The following is a 17,748-nucleotide window of genomic DNA, read 5'->3' as shown; positions in this document are numbered from 1 at the left end:
TACTGTGTATAGTGTGTGTGTCTAGTGTGTGTGTGTGTGTCTAGTGTGTGTGTGTGTGTACTGTGTATAGTGTGTGCGTGTGTGTCTAGTGTGTTTGTGTAATGTGTGTGTCTAGTGTGTGTGTGTGTGTGTGTGTTCTGTATTATGTATTATGTGCATTTATCAGCTGAACCACAAAATACAAGAAGCCAACAAGTTCAAAGTTATTAACCTCCTTGCCGGTCCAATTCCCGCCGGCAAGGAGGCAGCGCAGAACTTTTTAAAAAATTGTTTTTTTTTTTCAAATCATGTAGCGAGCCCAGGGCTTGCTACATGATAGCCGCTGAGCGGCGGCATCCCCCCACCCACTCCGATCGCCTCCGGCGATCAGAGTAAGCAGGAAATCCCGTTCAGAACGGGATTTCCTGCAGGGCTTCCCCGGTCGCCATGGCTAAGGGGCGGGATGACATCACCGACGCCATGGACGTCGGGACGTCACAGGGAATCCCGATCCACCCCTCAGCGCTGCCTGGCTCTGATTGGCCGGGCTGCGCAGGGGTCTGGGGCGGGGAGGGGGGGGGGCGTGTCGGCGCGGCGAATCGTCGGGTAGCGGCGGAGATCACGTACCACACGCAGCTAGCACTTTGCTAGCTGCGTGTAGGGAAAAAAATTATGCAAATCGGCCCAGCGGGACCTGAGAAATCCTCCTGCGCAGGATAACCGGCAAGGAGGTTAAAGTGAAACTCCACTGTCAGTCGTCTCCAATTATTATTATTCAATTTATTTATAAAGCGCTAACATATTACAGAGCACTGGACAATAAATACATAAAGTGATACAAAGGATGACAGACGTAACCAGCTTTGGAGTATCGGAGGGGACGACCTGGTGTATACTTGTGAACAAGCTCCGAGATGTAGGTAGGGCAGGTTTTGTGCACAGATTTATACACCAGGCATAGAATCTTGAAACTTATCCTGAATTGGATAGGGAGTCAGTGCAGGGATTTACAGACGGGGGAATGTGGATTCAGAGTGGCAGTATTTCAGCAGTATATACATTGCAAGGATTTTATTAAACTATTGCAGATTGTTTGACGTGTGTAGTACAGCAACAATAAACCATGTTACACAGGGACATTACAGTGATAAACAATGGTACACTTAATTGTGATGTAACAATAAACAATGGTGTGCAGATTGCAATGTATGGATAAATATAGCGGACGAGTCACTGAGTCCATATGGTGGCAGAGAAGAGCACACAGGGAGGAGGGCCCTCACAATTTAAAGGAACTCCGAGCAGTGCAGAAACTATGGAAATATGCATATCATTTTAAAGCTCTCTTTCTCCTCTTTCCAATGATATATAAACCGCCGCCCTACGCCTTTTAGTTTTCGCTATTTTCACGATGGAAATTGCCGCGGCCGCGATTTCGATCGCGAAAATAGAGAAAACTAAAAGGCGTAGGACGACGATTTAGGGGTCGTCAGAAAGAAGAGAACGAGATGTTTAAAATGATATCCATCTTTCCATAGTTACATTGTATTACACAGGGCGACTTTTTCTCAAAGTCAGCAGCTGCATTCAGCAGAATGGAGCTGCTGATTTTAGGAAAAAGTCGCCCTGTGTAATACAATGTAACTATGGAAAGATGGATATCATTTTAAACATCTCGTTCTCCTTTTTCTGATGACACCTAAATCGTCGCCCTACGCCTTTTAGTTTTCTCTATTTTCACAATCGAAATTGCGGCCGCAGCAATTTCCATCGTGAAAATAGCGAAAACTAAAAGGCGTAGGGCGGCGGTTTATATATCGTTGGACAGAGGAGAAAGAGAGCTTTAAAATGATATGCATCTTTCCATAGTTTCTGCACTGCTCGGAGTCCCTTTAAGGGGTGGGGTAGAGAAATGCATTACATTTGGTTTCATGATTATTTAAACAACCGTTTAATTTATATTGTTTTACCTTATATTGGACATTGTAAAATTTATGTTATGCTTTTTGTTTTGCTGTTTTGCCATCGCAGATGTGAGAACTGCGTCGATCTACTCTTTGTCCGAGGTTCCGGGAACTGCACAGAATGCAACACTCCACTCCGAAAAAGCAACTTCAGAGTGCAGCTCTTCGAAGACCCCACCATCGATAAAGAGGTGGAGATCCGCAAAAAAATCTTAAAGATGTAAGCGTCCCTTCCTGCTTTTTCCTTTAAAGCGGTATAAAACTCTGACATAATATTTAATAAAAACATGTTTTCCCACTTTTTATATCCCATACAGTTATCATATTTGCTTTTTTTTGCATAAGTATTATTATTCATTTAGAAATTACAAGTTCCCAAAGTACAATTTTTTTGCTCTGAGAGCTGACATTGCATTTTATTCATAACTAGTGTATTCATATTATAATGTACCCTGAAATGCTTTCTGAGGCCCAGTGCACACTGGGCGGATCCGCCTGCCGCATCTGCCTGAAAATCCGCATGGCTAATGTATCTCTATGGGCTGGTGCACACCAGCGGTTTGAGGTTTTTAGCAAGCCGCAAACGTGCCTCTTGCTGCACGTTTGCAATTTGCTTAAAGAGAATCTGTATTGTTAAAATCGCACAAAAGTAAACATACCAGTGCGTTAGGGGACATCTCCTATTACCCTCTGTCACAATTTCGCCGCTCCTCGCCACATTAAAAGTGGTTAAAAACAGTTTTAAACAGTTTGTTTATAAACAAACAAAATGGCCACCAAAACAGGAAGTAGGTTGATGTACAGTATGTCCACACATAGAAAATACATCCATACACAAGCAGGCTGTATACAGCATTCCTTTTGAATCTCAAGAGATCATTTGCGTGTTTCTTTCCCCCTGCAGCTATCTTCCACTGAAGTGTCAGGCTGTTTCTTCCTGCAGAGTGCAGACAGCTCTGCCTGTATGTAATTCCTCAGTATGTGAAAGCCCAGCCAGCTCAGAGGAGGATTTATCCAGCTTGTAAAAGATAAGAGAGAAGAGAGAAGCTGCCCTACTCTAAATAATACACAGGCAGTGTGCAGAGAGGGGCCTGGAGGGGAAGATGCATCACAGAACCACAACACTGAAGAACTTGGCAGCCTTCCAGACACAGGCTGACAAGTCTGACAAGAGAGAGATAAGTTGATTTATTACAGAGATGGTGATAGTAGAACGTGCTGCAGTAAGCCAGAACACATTAGAATAGCTTTTGGAAGTTGTAGGATGATAAAAAACAGGATGCAATTTTTGTTACGGAGTCCCTTTAAAGTGAACCTAAAGCCTGTGAAAAAAAACGAGATTAACTCACCTGGGGCTTCCCTCAGCCCCCTGCAGCCGATCGGTGCCCTCGCAGCTCCGCTCCGATGCCTCTGGACCCACCGGCGAACACTTCCGGTTTGGCCGTCACCGGCCGACAGGCATGGGAACGCGAGTGATTGTTCGCGTTCCCAGCCTGTATATCGCCCCCTATGCTGCTTTTGCGACCTCCTGGCCGCAATAGCAGCATAGGGGGCGAAATACAGGCTGGGAACGCGAACAATCACTCGCGTTCTCATGCCTGTCGGCCGGTGACGGCGAAACCGGAAGTCGTCGCCGGCGGGTGCAGAGGCATGGGACCGGAGCTGCGAGGGCACCGATCGGCTGCAGGGGGCCGAGGGAAGCCCCAGGTGAGTTAATCTCATTTTTTTTCACAGACTTAAGGTTCACTTTAAAACCTCAAACCACCGGTGTGCACCAGCCCATAGAGATACATTAGCCATGCGGATGCGGCCAGCGGATCGCATCAAGATCCACCCGGTGTGTACTGGGACTAAACTCTGTCATTCGCACCCAAAACCGCTAGCGTTTTGTGGATCTGCTAGCGGTTTTGGCGTGCACTGGGCCTGAGTGTCTGTACAGGAGCTTCTGCACAGTCAGAGAATGTGTCACATTCCTCACTTGATACAATTAAGTAAACACAAGATAACATTATCTTCACTTCGGATGCGTCCAGCTTTCTCTGCACTGAACTTTCAAGCCCTGTGTTTAACTAATTGAATGCTGTTGTAGTAAAACAAAAATGGTGGTGGTTCTGGAGTGTCTGAATTGCCAGAGAACTTTTACATTCCTCACTTGATACAGTGACGTAAACACAAGATAATATCTCCAGTTCGGATGATCATTTAGAGCAAAGATGAAATACTGGGTTTAATTCCGCTTTTTAAGAAACCACAATCAAAGCAGGCCTGAACTCTTGCACAGGAGATCAGAGAAAACAGAGAAATCCACCCTGTGTGTGTTTATAGAGAACCGCCTGTTTAATTCCCCCTTATCTGCAATTAATGAGCAAGTGTAATTTGAGCTGTCAGCTCTCTGTGGAATTCTGAGCTAATATGTAAACAGAGGTGGTTAACCCTTTCTGTGCTCCCAGCAAACCAGGAAGTAACCACACTGCGTCTCTGTGGAAGCTCTATGTTGTAATAAAGAAAATGTTTTTCTTTAAAGGTTATTATGCTGTTGCTTACTTTTTAGAGAAGTGAGGAAGTTCTGAGTTCAGGTCCACTTTAACTGTGTGTAGTTACTGTATCTAATCCTGGATAGCACATTGCTGATACGCGCCTAAAACCTTCACCTACAAGCTAAACATGGTGTTCCAATGACGAACCAAAACCGCTAGGATTTTATAGGTAGGCATGGTAAAAAGAACCAGAATTGTACTAACGCCTAATAATGTCTAGCTCATGTGAAGCTCAGAATTCAATTTTAAGAAGGTAAAATATATTTAGCATTGTTCCAGTAATAAACTAACTTTATTTAAAGCAAGAAGTTTTGAATCAGGATGATACCATTTATTGGCTAACTTAGAGATGGATAAACAGTGAGCTTTCGACTTATAAAAAGCCTTCGTCGGACTGGTTCCTGACCAAAACTGAAAAACACAGCTTATATACACTGACATACAGAGGAGAAACATTCTTTGCAAACATAAATGTAATTAGATGCCTTAACTGATACTGAGGAGGCTTTCCCAGGCATCCTATCTAAATTGATAAGATCAATAGAATCCTCAACATGACATAAAGCAGACCCTGGTGATGGGGAGACATCGTAAATTCCGAATTCAAATGGTAACTGGCCTGGTTACATGCACCATTAATTCTAAGCTTTAAGGCCCATACTCACGAGGGACTTTTGTCGCCTCAACACGCGGCGCGCGCGTGTTGCGGCGACAGGTCGCCCGTGAGTATGGGCCGTCGCACGCGCGCGCGCCCCCGAACTGTCGCCCGTCGCTATGTCGCCATGCGATTGAAACTTTCAATCGCATGGCGACAGTCGCCGCTGCCCCCCCGCCGCAACTGTCGCTAGTCCGCGTGAGTATGCGGACTAGCGACAGCAACCTCCATTGAGGTTCACAGACCTTCCGGTGAGCTTCCGGCGGGGGGAGGAGGAACGTCAGCGACAGCTTCCGCCTTGCCGCTGGTCCCTCTTCCGCATGTGTACGCGGAGGGACCTGGCGAGAAGCTGTCGCCGGCCTGTCGCCCACACGCTCACGTGTGCTGGCGACAGGCGAGTTTTGCAGCCCGTGAGTACGGGCCATAAGAGAATTGTGGCATTTAAAGCCAGCACCTGAAAGCAAATAAAATGAATAGTGACAGTGAATTCCATCTTACACAGCATATGGCACAAAAATGAATGAAAAGATAGAAAAAATAAAATTAAAAGAATTGTGGCATTTAAAACCCATCGTACCAGCACAAGAAGTTAGAGTCCTTGTTTAAACCACCTTCTACAGTTTTGAACCAATGTATAAACTTAGTTTCTTGTGTTAGTCTCATGTTTCCCGATTTGAAGCCACCCATTAATACAGTGACGCGAAAATCGCTTAAACTGTGTCCAGGTAAACAAAAGTGTGTTGGTATTGGGAGATCAGTATATTTTGTAATATCCTTTTTCCTGCTGTTAATAGTGGATCTGTGGTGTGTCATGCGATCACGCAGTGGTTGACTTGTTTCTCCCACATAAATTCCTTTGGGGCATTTTGCACACATGATCACGTATACCACATTAGATGAGTCGCAGGAAAAGGTGCCTTGTACTTTGTATTCCTGTTGTGTACCTGGTATTAGTATCCTGTCAGTGGAATGGATGTGTTTACAGGTCCCACATGTTTTCCCTCGGCAGGGGAATGTTCCATTCTGTTCTTGCCTATCTAAGGCACTCCTCACTATCATCTGCTTAAGATTGGGTGGCTGTCGGAACGCCAGGAGGGGAGGTTCAGGGAATATCTTTTTCAGTCTCTGATCCTTGTGTAGAACAGGATGAAGTTCTTTTGCAATCTTTCTTAAGATTTCCAGGCGTGGGTTGTAGGTTACTACCAGTGGGACACGGCTCTCTTCCTGGCTCTGCTTGTACTCCAGGAGCTGAGTCCTCGGGATGTTGTTTATTTAAAGCAAAAGGGTACTTATACTCGGTTAAAATATCGTAAAACGAGGCACTGATCATTAATGCTGGGGATATGTGACACCTTCGATTTATTGCATCATAACCTCATGCAGTCATTTTTTAATGACAGGATCAGTCACAGTGTCACAAGCAGCCAGAGCTGACAATCAAACTTTCTCTTCTATGCCAGACCAAATTGCAGAGTTCATTCGATTAGTCTTCATCAGGACCATTCTGGAAGCACAGCGCCCCCTGCCAGGTTAAAGGAAACGAGAAGACATCGCTACCTAAAGATTTGATACTTACCCGAGGCTTCCTCCAGCCCTGTAAGCTCGTCTGAGTCCCTCTCCCTCCTCCCGCGGTCTGCTGCTCAGCCGCAATCAGCCCCACTAACTGCTTCAGTTGCGTCTTCTGCGCATGCATGCACCTCCCGGTCATGCGCAGAAGACCCCGACTGACGCAACTGAGCCAGTTACCGGGGCTGATTGCGGCTGAACGGCAGACCGCGGGAGGATGGGGAGGGACTCAAATGCGCTTATGGGGCTGAAGGAAGCCCCGGGTAAGAATCAAATCTTTAGGTAGCAACGTTTCTGGTACACTTTAACCTCCTTGGCGGTAACCCCGTGTGTGACACGGGGTAAGCCGCCGGAGGGTGCCGCTCAGGCCCTGCTGGGCTGATTTACATAATTTTTTTTTTCAAACACGCAGCTAGCACTTTGCTAACTGCGTGTTTGGTCTGATCGCCGCCGCCCGCCACCGATGCGCCGCTACCCGACGCGGATACAGAACCCCCCCCGCATACCCCTTGCGCAGCCTGGCCAATCGCCGCCAGGCTACGCTATGGGGGGGATCGGGACTCCCTGTGACGTCACGATGTCCATGACGTTGATGACATCACTCCGTTCGTTGCCATGGCGACGGGGGAAGCCCTCAAGGAAATCCCGTTCAAAATGGGATTTCCTTATGGGCAAGCGGCGCCGGCGGCGATCGGAGGGGACGGGCGGACCCCGCGGGGAGGGGGGAAGCATGTAGCTAGCGCTAGGCTAGCTACATGCTAAAAAAAAGGTGAAAAAAACCCTCCCGCGGCTGCGCAGCCGCGGGAATTATACCGCTAGGGGGGTTAAGTAGCCATAAATCTAAGATTGGCTACCTGTACCAGCCTGGCAACCTGTACCAGCTTGGCAGTCTCAAAAACCCCAGGGGTTTTAACACCTGTAGAACTCTGCGGGGTTCAAAGAAGTCCTTATCCCACCGCTGCCAACACTTGTTAGATGTGGTAAACAACTGATATATACCTGATATTGATAATAACTAGACTGTCTTCTCAACGGAAAGAGAGGTTACAGAATGCAGCCCAGCCAGATTCTGTTTATTGCAAAAAGTACAGATATACAACACATGAGTGCACATTGCTAATTAATGTCAAATGTACTATCATGCATAAAAAAATGAGAGGCTGAACTGGGGTTTAATGTAAAAGTAAGCTAACACAAGTGGGCCTGCGGTTTTTTGTTGCTTCACTTCAGGGCTGTTTATTAGATGACTTCTGTAGCAGCACCAAATATTATGTGCATCTGTTTGAGGACTAAGGGCTCGTTTCCACTAGTGCGGTGCGAATCACCGGGATTCCACCGCTGACGAAATCGCATGCGGATGCGATTCCGACTGTGCGTTTTTTGCCGCGATTTCGCATAGGCAGGGTATATGCGAATTTAACCATGTCACTGCCTGGTTCAATTTACATTAGTTTTCATGCGAATTCGAACGCAAAATCGCGGCAAAAAACGCATGCGCGTTTTCCCTATTAAATACATAGCCTGCGAATCGCCTGCATTCCTCACGCAGGCGAATTCTGCAGGCTCTACCGTGCAGAAAAATCCTGCACAGAAAAACGCAGGAAAAAACTGACAAGTGGAAACAGGGCCATCCACTTGTATTGGTTATGCGAATTCGCATGCAGAGAACGCATGCAGATTCGCTCTAGTGGAAACGGGCCCTTAGTGTTTTGGTGGCTCTGGATTTGACCAGCAGTTGGAAAAAAAAAAAGGAGAAATAAGTTCTATAAACTTCCTGTATCATAAAATATGTAGCATTACAAATATTTTTTTTGTTTTGAAGTGAAAAAGTTTTCTTTTCATTTTCCTTGGGCTTTGGTCACATGATTATGCCTACAGGAAGCTGCCAACTTAGATACACTGTGGAGCAAAATCTGGTATTAGTTGATGGTTTAGTTCTGTCCCAGCATGCAACTGGCTCAGCGGCTTTCTTTAGGCATATATATTTTATACTACAGAGACAGTTGGGCTTTCATTTTAGGCGCAATATAAGGCGCATGTACTTAAAGCGAACCTTAAGTAAAAAAAAAAAATGACTTTTACTCACCTGGGGCTTCCAATAGCCCCCTGCAGCTGTCCGGTGCCCTCGCCGTGTCCCTCCGATCCTTGTGTCCCCGCCAGCAGCCACTTCCGGTTTCATCGTCAGGACCCGACAGGCTGGGAACACGAGTGATTCTTCGCGTTCCCAGCCACAATAGCTCCCTCTATGCTGCTATAGCCTTGTTGCATTGTGGGAAATAGCTGTTTACAGCTATTTCCAACTGCCAAAAAAGCAAGCAGCAGCTACATCACTTGCCAACAGTAAAATGTCACCACGTGATAAATGTCAGAATGTAAATCAGGGATTTTATTTATGAAAAATTATTGTAAAAATGAAGCACTTTTTTTATGACATTATTTTCACTGGAGTTCCTCTTTAAAGCTAATGTAACCCCATCTTTAAAAAAAAAGTCAGATACTCACCTAAGGAGAGGGAAGGCTCTGAATCCTAATGAGCCTACCCTCTCCTCTCCCGGTGCCCGGTGGATCCTCCGGTCAAATCCGCCGTCGCGGGGACTTCGGAAGTCTGCTCCCGAAGGCCGGCGGCTCCATACTGCGCACGCGCGAGTACGTCATAGAGGGCGCTCGCGCATGCGTAGTATGGAGCAGCCCGTCTTCGGGAGCACGAGTGCTTCAGAAACCTCCCTTCGGTGGCGGAAGTGCCAGTATTTTACCGAAACGGTTGAATACTGCTACGGGGGGAGGAGAGGGGAGGCTCATTAGGACCGATCCTTCCCTCTCCTTAGGTGAGTATCTGACGTTTCTTTTTTTTAAGGTGGGTTCCCATTAGCTTTAAGTACTTCACACACCAATAAGTCCACACACAAAAAGTTGTTCAAACTACTTGTACACTCATGGCCAACCTGCATGATATTTGGGCAGGTTGATCCTCTGGTTGGATTGGGAAAACCACCTGTTATCAGTTGGATGTCTTTTGCCAGCATACACACGCCCAACTTATCATCTAGCAGACCAGGCCTACATGGCGACACGTGTTGCCAGAGCAAAGACGAGGCAGTTGGGGGGGGGGGGGGGGGGGCAGAAGAGGAGGATTCACTCATGAGTGTAGCCAATCTGTGTGATCTGAGCTATGAGAAGCATATTGTAAACTGTCAGTGTTGATGATTAAGCTCCTCCTTGAGAGTGCCACCTGCTGACTACAAAAAGCACTGACAAAAATCATTATTATCATTTAGTATTTACCGTGTATAGCACCGACATCTTCCGCATCACTGTATTTAAATGAAATGTAAAAAATTATAATTTCAGAAAATAATAAATAAAAGCAGAATTTTTGTAATTGAAGAATGCCACATTCTAGCAAAAAAGAAAAAAAAAGGGGGGGGGGGGGGGCTACAAAATTATCCCACCCATGCCAAGAAAAAAAGTAGCATTAGAAAAGTTAAAAGTCTATGTAATTACCCTAATTTTTTATTGTTGAGAATTCTAAGTTGCATGAGCAAGCTGTAGATTGGGATGGGTGGGAGGAGGTTTCCCCCCCCCCCCCCCCCAATAAAATAAAAATGTTATAACAAAGATTCCTGGAATAATCAATCTTACCCCACCTGCTCAGTGTACTTTGCCTTCTTAAAACAGAAGGAATTTACAATATTTCATCTTTAAGTCTTTAAGTGAACATCTGTGGTTACCCACAATGCACCGCTACTGAATATGCAAATTATCTCTTTCTGCCCCTGAAGCCAAGCCTTACCCTAAGTGAGGGATAAGAGTATCAAAAACACAATTTTATTGGACACTTAAAAGGATGACACGTTTCGCGGGTCTTACCCGCTTCTACAGGTCAAGGTGACAGTGTCTTGTGAGTAGACGTCCACGTCCGATAGATAAGCACGTGTGAAACTGCACTGGCACTGTCTCCCCGGTGTCAGTAAATCGCTGGCTCTGCTCTGTCACATTCATTCTGATGCACTACCCCTTATGTGAGTTAGGATTGATTATTCCAACAATCCTTGTTATAACATTTTTGTTGGGGCGACTCCGCTCGCGCATTACAGTGTTTTCCTCTAGACACCCCCCCCCCCCCCGCCATCCCATGTGACACTAGTCCAGTGGTCCTTTTTTTATTGAATTGGGCAGCATGGTGACATTGTGGTTAGCACTCTTGCCTTGCAGCACTGGCTCCCTGGTTCATATTTCAGCCAGGGCACTAGTTTGTAAGTTTTCCCCTTGTCTGTGTGGGTTTCCTCCGGGCATTTCAGTTTCCTCCCACATCCCAAGAAACATACAGATTCGGCTTCCCCTAAATTGGCCCTAGAATACAATACATACACTACGCGATACATACATAGACATATGACTGTGGTAGGGATTAGATTGTGTGCCCCTCTGAGGGACAGTTAAGTGACGAGACCATATACTCTGTACAGCGCTGCGGAAGATATCAGAGCTATATAAATATTAAATAATAATAATAATTGAATAGCATTTATAAGAACAGACTTCACCAGATCTAGCCCCCTGCTCACTACTGTGGTTGCCTTTAAAGAAAACCTGAACTGAAAATTAAAAGTCAAAATAAACATACACAAGTCATACGTACCTCCCGTGTAGTCTACTCCTCAATCTAGATTTCCTCTCCTGTGTCCTCTTTGTCCACTGTGATCAATGGAATTCTCCGTCCTCCATTTTGAAAATGGCCATTACCCCATAACAGCTTTCTGGTCAGCACACAGTTAAACTGTAACATCGCCCACTTGAGCCATAGGGAAACCTGGACACATCAGTTCTCCTCTCAGCTGTAACTGACAGCAACTGATATTTTACTGACAGCAACTGATATATTTCAGTTCTGACAAAATGTTGTCAGAACTGGAAGGGATCATTGTCAGAAGAAAATGGTGAGCTTCTGAGAGGAATTGATGGAGAGGTAACTATGTAATGTTCATTTGAAGTTACCTCATGTGTTTATTTTAAATAATTTTACTCAATACAGGTTCCCTTTAAGCAACCCAGTTGTGTAATTAGTAATTTGTTAGCTCTAATTTCCCATTGTTTAAAATACTACACTATAATGGCACTACTTTTGTTTTCTGTCTTTTCTTTCCTGCTTCCTGGAGTTCATTGATGTTCCTCTTCTGGACACACCCACTAAGCTGTAGAGTGGACTGTCCATGTTCCCTTTTGTACTCTTCAGACACCACACCCCCTAGCTATTTACTGAAGCAATAAAGGGTGTGCCAGAGGCAGTGCCCTCTCTCCTAATGATCTATGAGAGAGAGGGCAAGTGACAAGCTGGGCAAAGCCTGAAATCATTAAGAAAACTGAAAGCAGGATAATTACCATGAAATTAGTTATCCTAAATAATTGACTGCGTTCTACTATATGTCACTATGGTGCCGCTTTAAGTAAATAGGGCCCAGAATAATCATTTCTGTTATGAAGGCTATTGAGTTTCAGGCCATAGAGTGGCCACATCCGTCTCAGAGTTCATTTTCCCAGACCTGTTCTAAATTTACCTTTTGCGCCAATAAATCTGTCAGAGCGTAAAAAGCGCATAAACGTGGGAAAGATGACCCGGGCTCGTGTAACGTAAGATGCTGTAAATATTATTACGCCTCGGTGCGTGGAAATACAGGACTCCGCAGGATTTTACGGTAATTTAAGGTTAAAGTCCTCCGAAAAAGGACCCCAGCAATAATGCGGTCCCGCCATGCTCTCTCGGCCGTGTGATTAATGGCCTCTGGTAGTAACACCTCACGGCTGGAAAATACAATAAAACAAATTTCCATTGATCGGCCTTCCATTAGCTATCACGGAAGTTGCTGAATTATCGAATTATGTTTAATTTTCTCTCTCCTCCCGGCAGATACAATAAGCGTGAAGAAGATTTTCCATCTCTGAGAGACTACAATGATTTTCTGGAAGAAATTGAAGAAATAGGTAGGTGGGGTGTGGAAATATAATTGTGTCAGCCATATCAAAAGTCAGTTATATCGACAAGAAACTACCAGTACTGAGGCAGAGCCGGGACAAGGTCCTCCAGCACCCAAGGCTGAGACACCAAAGTGCGCCCCTCCATCCCTCCCACCTCAGCCATCACACACTGATTGCTATTAGACTAAGAGGTGCCCCAGGGCCCCCAACCCCCCCAACGTCTTAACCTCCATGACGGTTAAATTTTTTCGCCAAGGAGGCTGCATTACACTTTTTTTGTATTTTTTTTTTTGTTTTGTTTCATGTAGCTACCCGAGTGGTAGCTACATGAAACACCACTAGAGAGCGCATGTGTCCCTCTAGTCCGATCGCCGCCGGCAACAACAGCAAACAGGAGATTGCGTATAGAACGCGATCTCCTGTTTGGCTTCTCCTGTTGCCATGGCGACGATCGAAATGACGTCATGGATGTCAGCCGACGTCCTGACGTCAGGCGCACCCGATCCAGCCCTTTGCGCTGCCCGGGAGTGATTGGTCCGGGCTGCGCAGGGCTCTGGCGGGGGCCCTCTTCCGCCGCTGCGTGTGGCCGATCAAGCTGTACGCGTGGCTAGCAAACTGCTAGCTGCGCGTACAGCACTTTACAGAATTTAAATCGCCCCACCAGGGGCTGAGATATCCTCCGAGGCGGCTTACCCCGAGCTCAGCTCGGGGTTACCGCTAAGGAGGTTAATCTCTAGTTATCTGGCTTGCAGTCACTGCCATGTATCCCCTTTTCTTATTTCTTTCTGCTTCAAACACAATAGGGGACTGATAGCTGAGTGAGTTGTGTGCCCCCTCCTATACTGCGCCCGTAGGCTGGAGCCTCTCTCTGCCTTGGCCCTTGTGAAAGGTATATGAAGGCTGCCGTATTTATTTCCTTTTAAACAATACCAGTTGCCTGGCAGCTCTGCTGATATTTCATGCATCAGTGGTTTCTGAATCGCACACCTGAAACAAGCATGGAGCTAATCTCGACAGATTTTTGTCAGAAACATCTGAATTGCATGCTTGTTTAGGGCCTATGGCTAAAAGTATTAGAGGCAGAGGATCAGCATGGCAGCCAGGCAGTCTGCATTGTTTAAAATTAAATATGTCAGCCTCCATGCGTCTCTCACTTCATGTTCCCTTTAAGCCTTCTCTGCACCCTCAAATGTTACACCTCATTCTTTTTCCCAATATAGCAATGTACTAACTTTTATATTGTAATGATCAAACTGTTTAAAGGATACCCGAAGTGACGTGTGACATGATGAGATAGACATGTGTATGTACAGTGCCCAGCACACAAATAACTATGCTGTGTTCCTTTTTTTTTTTTTCTCTCTGCCTGAAAGAGTTAAATATCAGGTATGTAAGTGGCTGACTCAGTCCTGACTCAGACAGAAAGTGACTGCAGCGTGACCCTCACTGATAAGAAATTCCAATTATAAAACCCTTTCCTAGTAGAATATGGCTTCTGAGAGCAGGAAAGAGATAAAAAGGGTCAATAGTTCATAGATTTTAGCTCTGGCATACTTCAATGAATGTGCAATTGAGCAAAAACAATGAAACAGTTAAAACTTAAAAAGTAGATTTAAACAACAAATAAAACACTGGAATATCCTAAAAAGTCATTCGTAGGACAAGGAAGATAGATACAGTCTTTTATTTCACTAGTTTATTTTCGCTTCGGGTGTCCTTTAAATATATTATGGGGGTTTTAAATATATACCACAGATTTATTTTAAGATTTGCTTATGGTAAAAAAAAAATGCCTCTGGCGCCCCAAACGCAGCTTTGTAGACAGAGCAGCACTTTATTTGGCCTGAGGACGTGGGCTATATCCCACGAAACGTGTTGCCTGTGCTTATTGCCATTAAACTGCTTTATCTAAAGTGATTTGTCTTCTGAGCTAAGCCACCTCATCCTTCTAAATTTTATTTTTTTAAATTGTTTTATACACCCACTGGGTGCCTCTTCATCTCCTATCATTCTGTCATATTTGCAGTTTAGAAACCACACTCTGTCTTTTAGGCCTCTTTCACAGTGGGACGGTGCGTTTGATGCAACGTTAAGGTCGCATAACGTGCCCCTAATGCAACGCATTGAAAGACTATAACTTGGACGTTATAGTACATTCTTTAGCCCTGCGTTTGGTGCGCCGTTTTCTTCGCACAGTGATGGCACAAAAACGGCGCATGCGTTACATTAAAAAAAAAAACATTACTGAGCATGTGCAATTGCTAAACACACAGCATGCAGCACCTTCTAAATATTGCTACACGTTACACACAACGCAACGTGTGCACTGTGAATGTCGCACAGACTTAGTATTGCTGTGCATTAGTGCAAGTTAAAACATTTTGTAACATGCGACTTTAATGTCGCACTGTGAAAGAGGCCTTAAGCTATATAACAAAGCAGAAATAATGACCCTTTGAAATCTCCTGCAGTAAAACCTTCTCTCAAGATGCCTCTCACTGTTTCTTTGCTGTTTAAGTGCTTCAGAAAACAGGACTGTATCTGTCTGCTCAGAGAAGCTCATTTGCATAGAAAACTGAAGTTTTTTTTTTTAAACTCTTCCTGCACTGCAAAACAATATGAGACTCTGTTCTTTGCTACTAATGTGCTATTTCTTTTCTTAGCTGTACTACACAACATTTCATTACCTCAAAAGTTTGTTTCCGTTTGCTTTAAAGAGACTCTGAAGCGAGAATAAAACTCGCTTCAGAGCTTATATTCAGCAGGGGCATGTGTGCCCCTGCTAAAACGCCGCTATCACGCAGCTAAACGGGGGGTCCCTTACCTCCCAAATCCCCTCGTGGAGTCCCGGGGATCTCTTCCTGATTGAGGCAGGGCTAACAGCTGCAGCCCTGCCTCACGGCCGTCTATCAGCGCGTATCTCCGCCTTTCCCCCGCCCCTCTCAGTCTTCCTTCGCTGAGAGGGGCGGGGGAGAGGCGGCGATGCGCTGCTGATAGACGGCGCTGAGAGGCAGGACTGCAGCCGTTAGCCCTTCCTCAACAGCAGCAAAATCTACGACCAAGTTGGTCGTAGATTTTGCAGGGGGGGATTTGGGGGGTAAGGGACCCCCGTTTAGCCGCGGGATAGCGGCGTTTTAGCAGGGGCACACATGCCCCTGCTGAATATAAGCACTGAAGCGAGATTTATTCTCGCTTCAGTGTCTCTTTAAGCAACGGTTTCCCTTTGAAAATCATAATAATTGCTTTAGTTGTGTTTCACATACACATTTTTATTCAATAATGTACTCTGAAGGTGTACATCTAATAACCTTTTTTTATATATTTGTTTTCAATTTGAGAATTATGATACATTTTTCTGACTGATTGTAACATTTGAAAAAAGTGACTAATGTATCACGTGTTAAATTTTTCCCCAAGTATGAAAAAAAACGAAAGAAAGCAAGCTCAGAAAAAAATGTCTTGCTTTTATAAATTAAACAATGGCCAATCTACCCTACGCCATTCACTTTACCAAAACATTGGTCAGAAAATTCAGCTACTCCCAATTTACTTTTATCGAAAAAGAAAATGGTGGTCAAATTTCTCGAACAAATAAAAATAAAAAATATTTTTAATTTTTCTGTACAACTGAATTGCTTGTAAAATTACCGTAGATCATTTTATTGTATCATCATGTGAGACCACCTTTAAGCTTTGTTTCCGCTTATTAAGGCAAATGCATTTTCTGATGCATAGCAAACATGTTCATCTGCACCTAAAAGTGTGGTTACATTGCTGTATAAAATACAAAAAAAGCGCATATTAAAAAACGCATTCGCTTGTGCGCACTTCAGTGCACTTCGCTGCGCTTTTTTAAAGCCCGTTTTTCTTATTGTAGCAGTAGCAGTTGTTAATAAAGCTTTGTTTTCATATGTAAATGTATTTTTTTTCCAATTAGGGGTAAAAAAAAGCATTTGTATGTGCTTCTATGCGGTAAAAAAGCGTACCCACACACTTGCGTTGATGTGCGCTTTACAGCTCAACGCGCAGAAATGTATGCAACCCAACGTTTTCGTAACGCTGCTCAGCGCATCACATAGATGTAAACCAGCTACATTTAATTACATGGGAAAATCAATACCTTGCAGAACGCACAGGGCAATGCGCTGTGAAAAGCGCACAGAAAACGTCCCTGAAGTAAACGAGACCTCAGTCTCCTTAGAGCACCAAATCTGGGTCAGTCTCCTTAGAGCACCAAATCTGAGTCAGTCTCCTTAGAGCACCAAATCTGAGTCAGTCTCCTTAGAGCACCAAATCTGAGTCAGTCTCCTTAGAGCACCAAATCTGAGTCAGTCTCCTTAGAGCACCAAATCTGAGTCAGTCTCCTTAGAGCACCAAATCTGAGTCAGTCTCCTTAGAGCACCAAATCTGAGTCAGTCTCCTTAGAGCACCAAATCTGAGTCAGTCTCCTTAGAGCACCAAATCTGAGTCAGTCTCCTTAGAGCACCAAATCTGAGTCAGTCTCCTTAGAGCACCAAATCTGAGTCAGTCTCCTTAGAGCACCAGATCTGAGTCAGTCTCCTTAGAGCACCAAATCTGAGTCAGTCTCCTTAGAGCACCACATCTAAGTATCTCCTTAGAACTCCACATCTGAGTCAACCTCCTAATGCTGGGTACACACTGAGATTTTCTGGTCGATTTACTGTCAGATCGATTATTTCCAATATGTTCGATTTGCTTTTCGATCATCTTCCGAGCATTTTCCGATCGATTTCCGTGCACTGTAATAGGAAATCGATCGGAAAATGCTCGGAAAACGATCGAAAAGCAAATCGAACATGTTGGAAATAATCGATCTGACAGTAAATCGACCAGAAAATCTCATAGTGTGTACCCAGCATTAGAGCACCAAATCTGAGATGAAGGCAGTTGGGGACCCAACCCTGTTTTTAAGGCCCACCAACAGTGCATGTATTGGGGAAATCCTCAGAGGTAGTTATTAAGCTCTGCTGAGACACTAATTACCTCACCTTTGATTGTTTATGGTTTCCTGCAAAAGATGCACTATTGGTGGGTCTTGAGGACCTCACCTGTA

General features: G+C 44.8%; 1 protein-coding gene across 1 annotated transcript in view; it reads left to right on the top strand.

The window, feature by feature from the left end:
- The window catches only part of MNAT1 (MNAT1 component of CDK activating kinase), a 222,069-nt gene that overhangs the window by 51,556 nt on the left and 152,765 nt on the right, over positions 1–17,748 (top strand). Inside the window, exons 2-3 of the mRNA XM_068252150.1 lie at positions 2,011–2,163; positions 12,607–12,680. Of these exons, the coding sequence (XP_068108251.1) occupies positions 2,011–2,163; positions 12,607–12,680 (227 nt within the window). The remainder of the gene's footprint in view (positions 1–2,010; positions 2,164–12,606; positions 12,681–17,748) is intronic.

The sequence above is a fragment of the Hyperolius riggenbachi genome, chromosome 9 (genome assembly GCF_040937935.1).
Source record: "Hyperolius riggenbachi isolate aHypRig1 chromosome 9, aHypRig1.pri, whole genome shotgun sequence".
Lineage (NCBI taxonomy): Eukaryota > Metazoa > Chordata > Amphibia > Anura > Hyperoliidae > Hyperolius > Hyperolius riggenbachi.
This window is presented reverse-complemented; position numbering and strand designations above follow the sequence as displayed.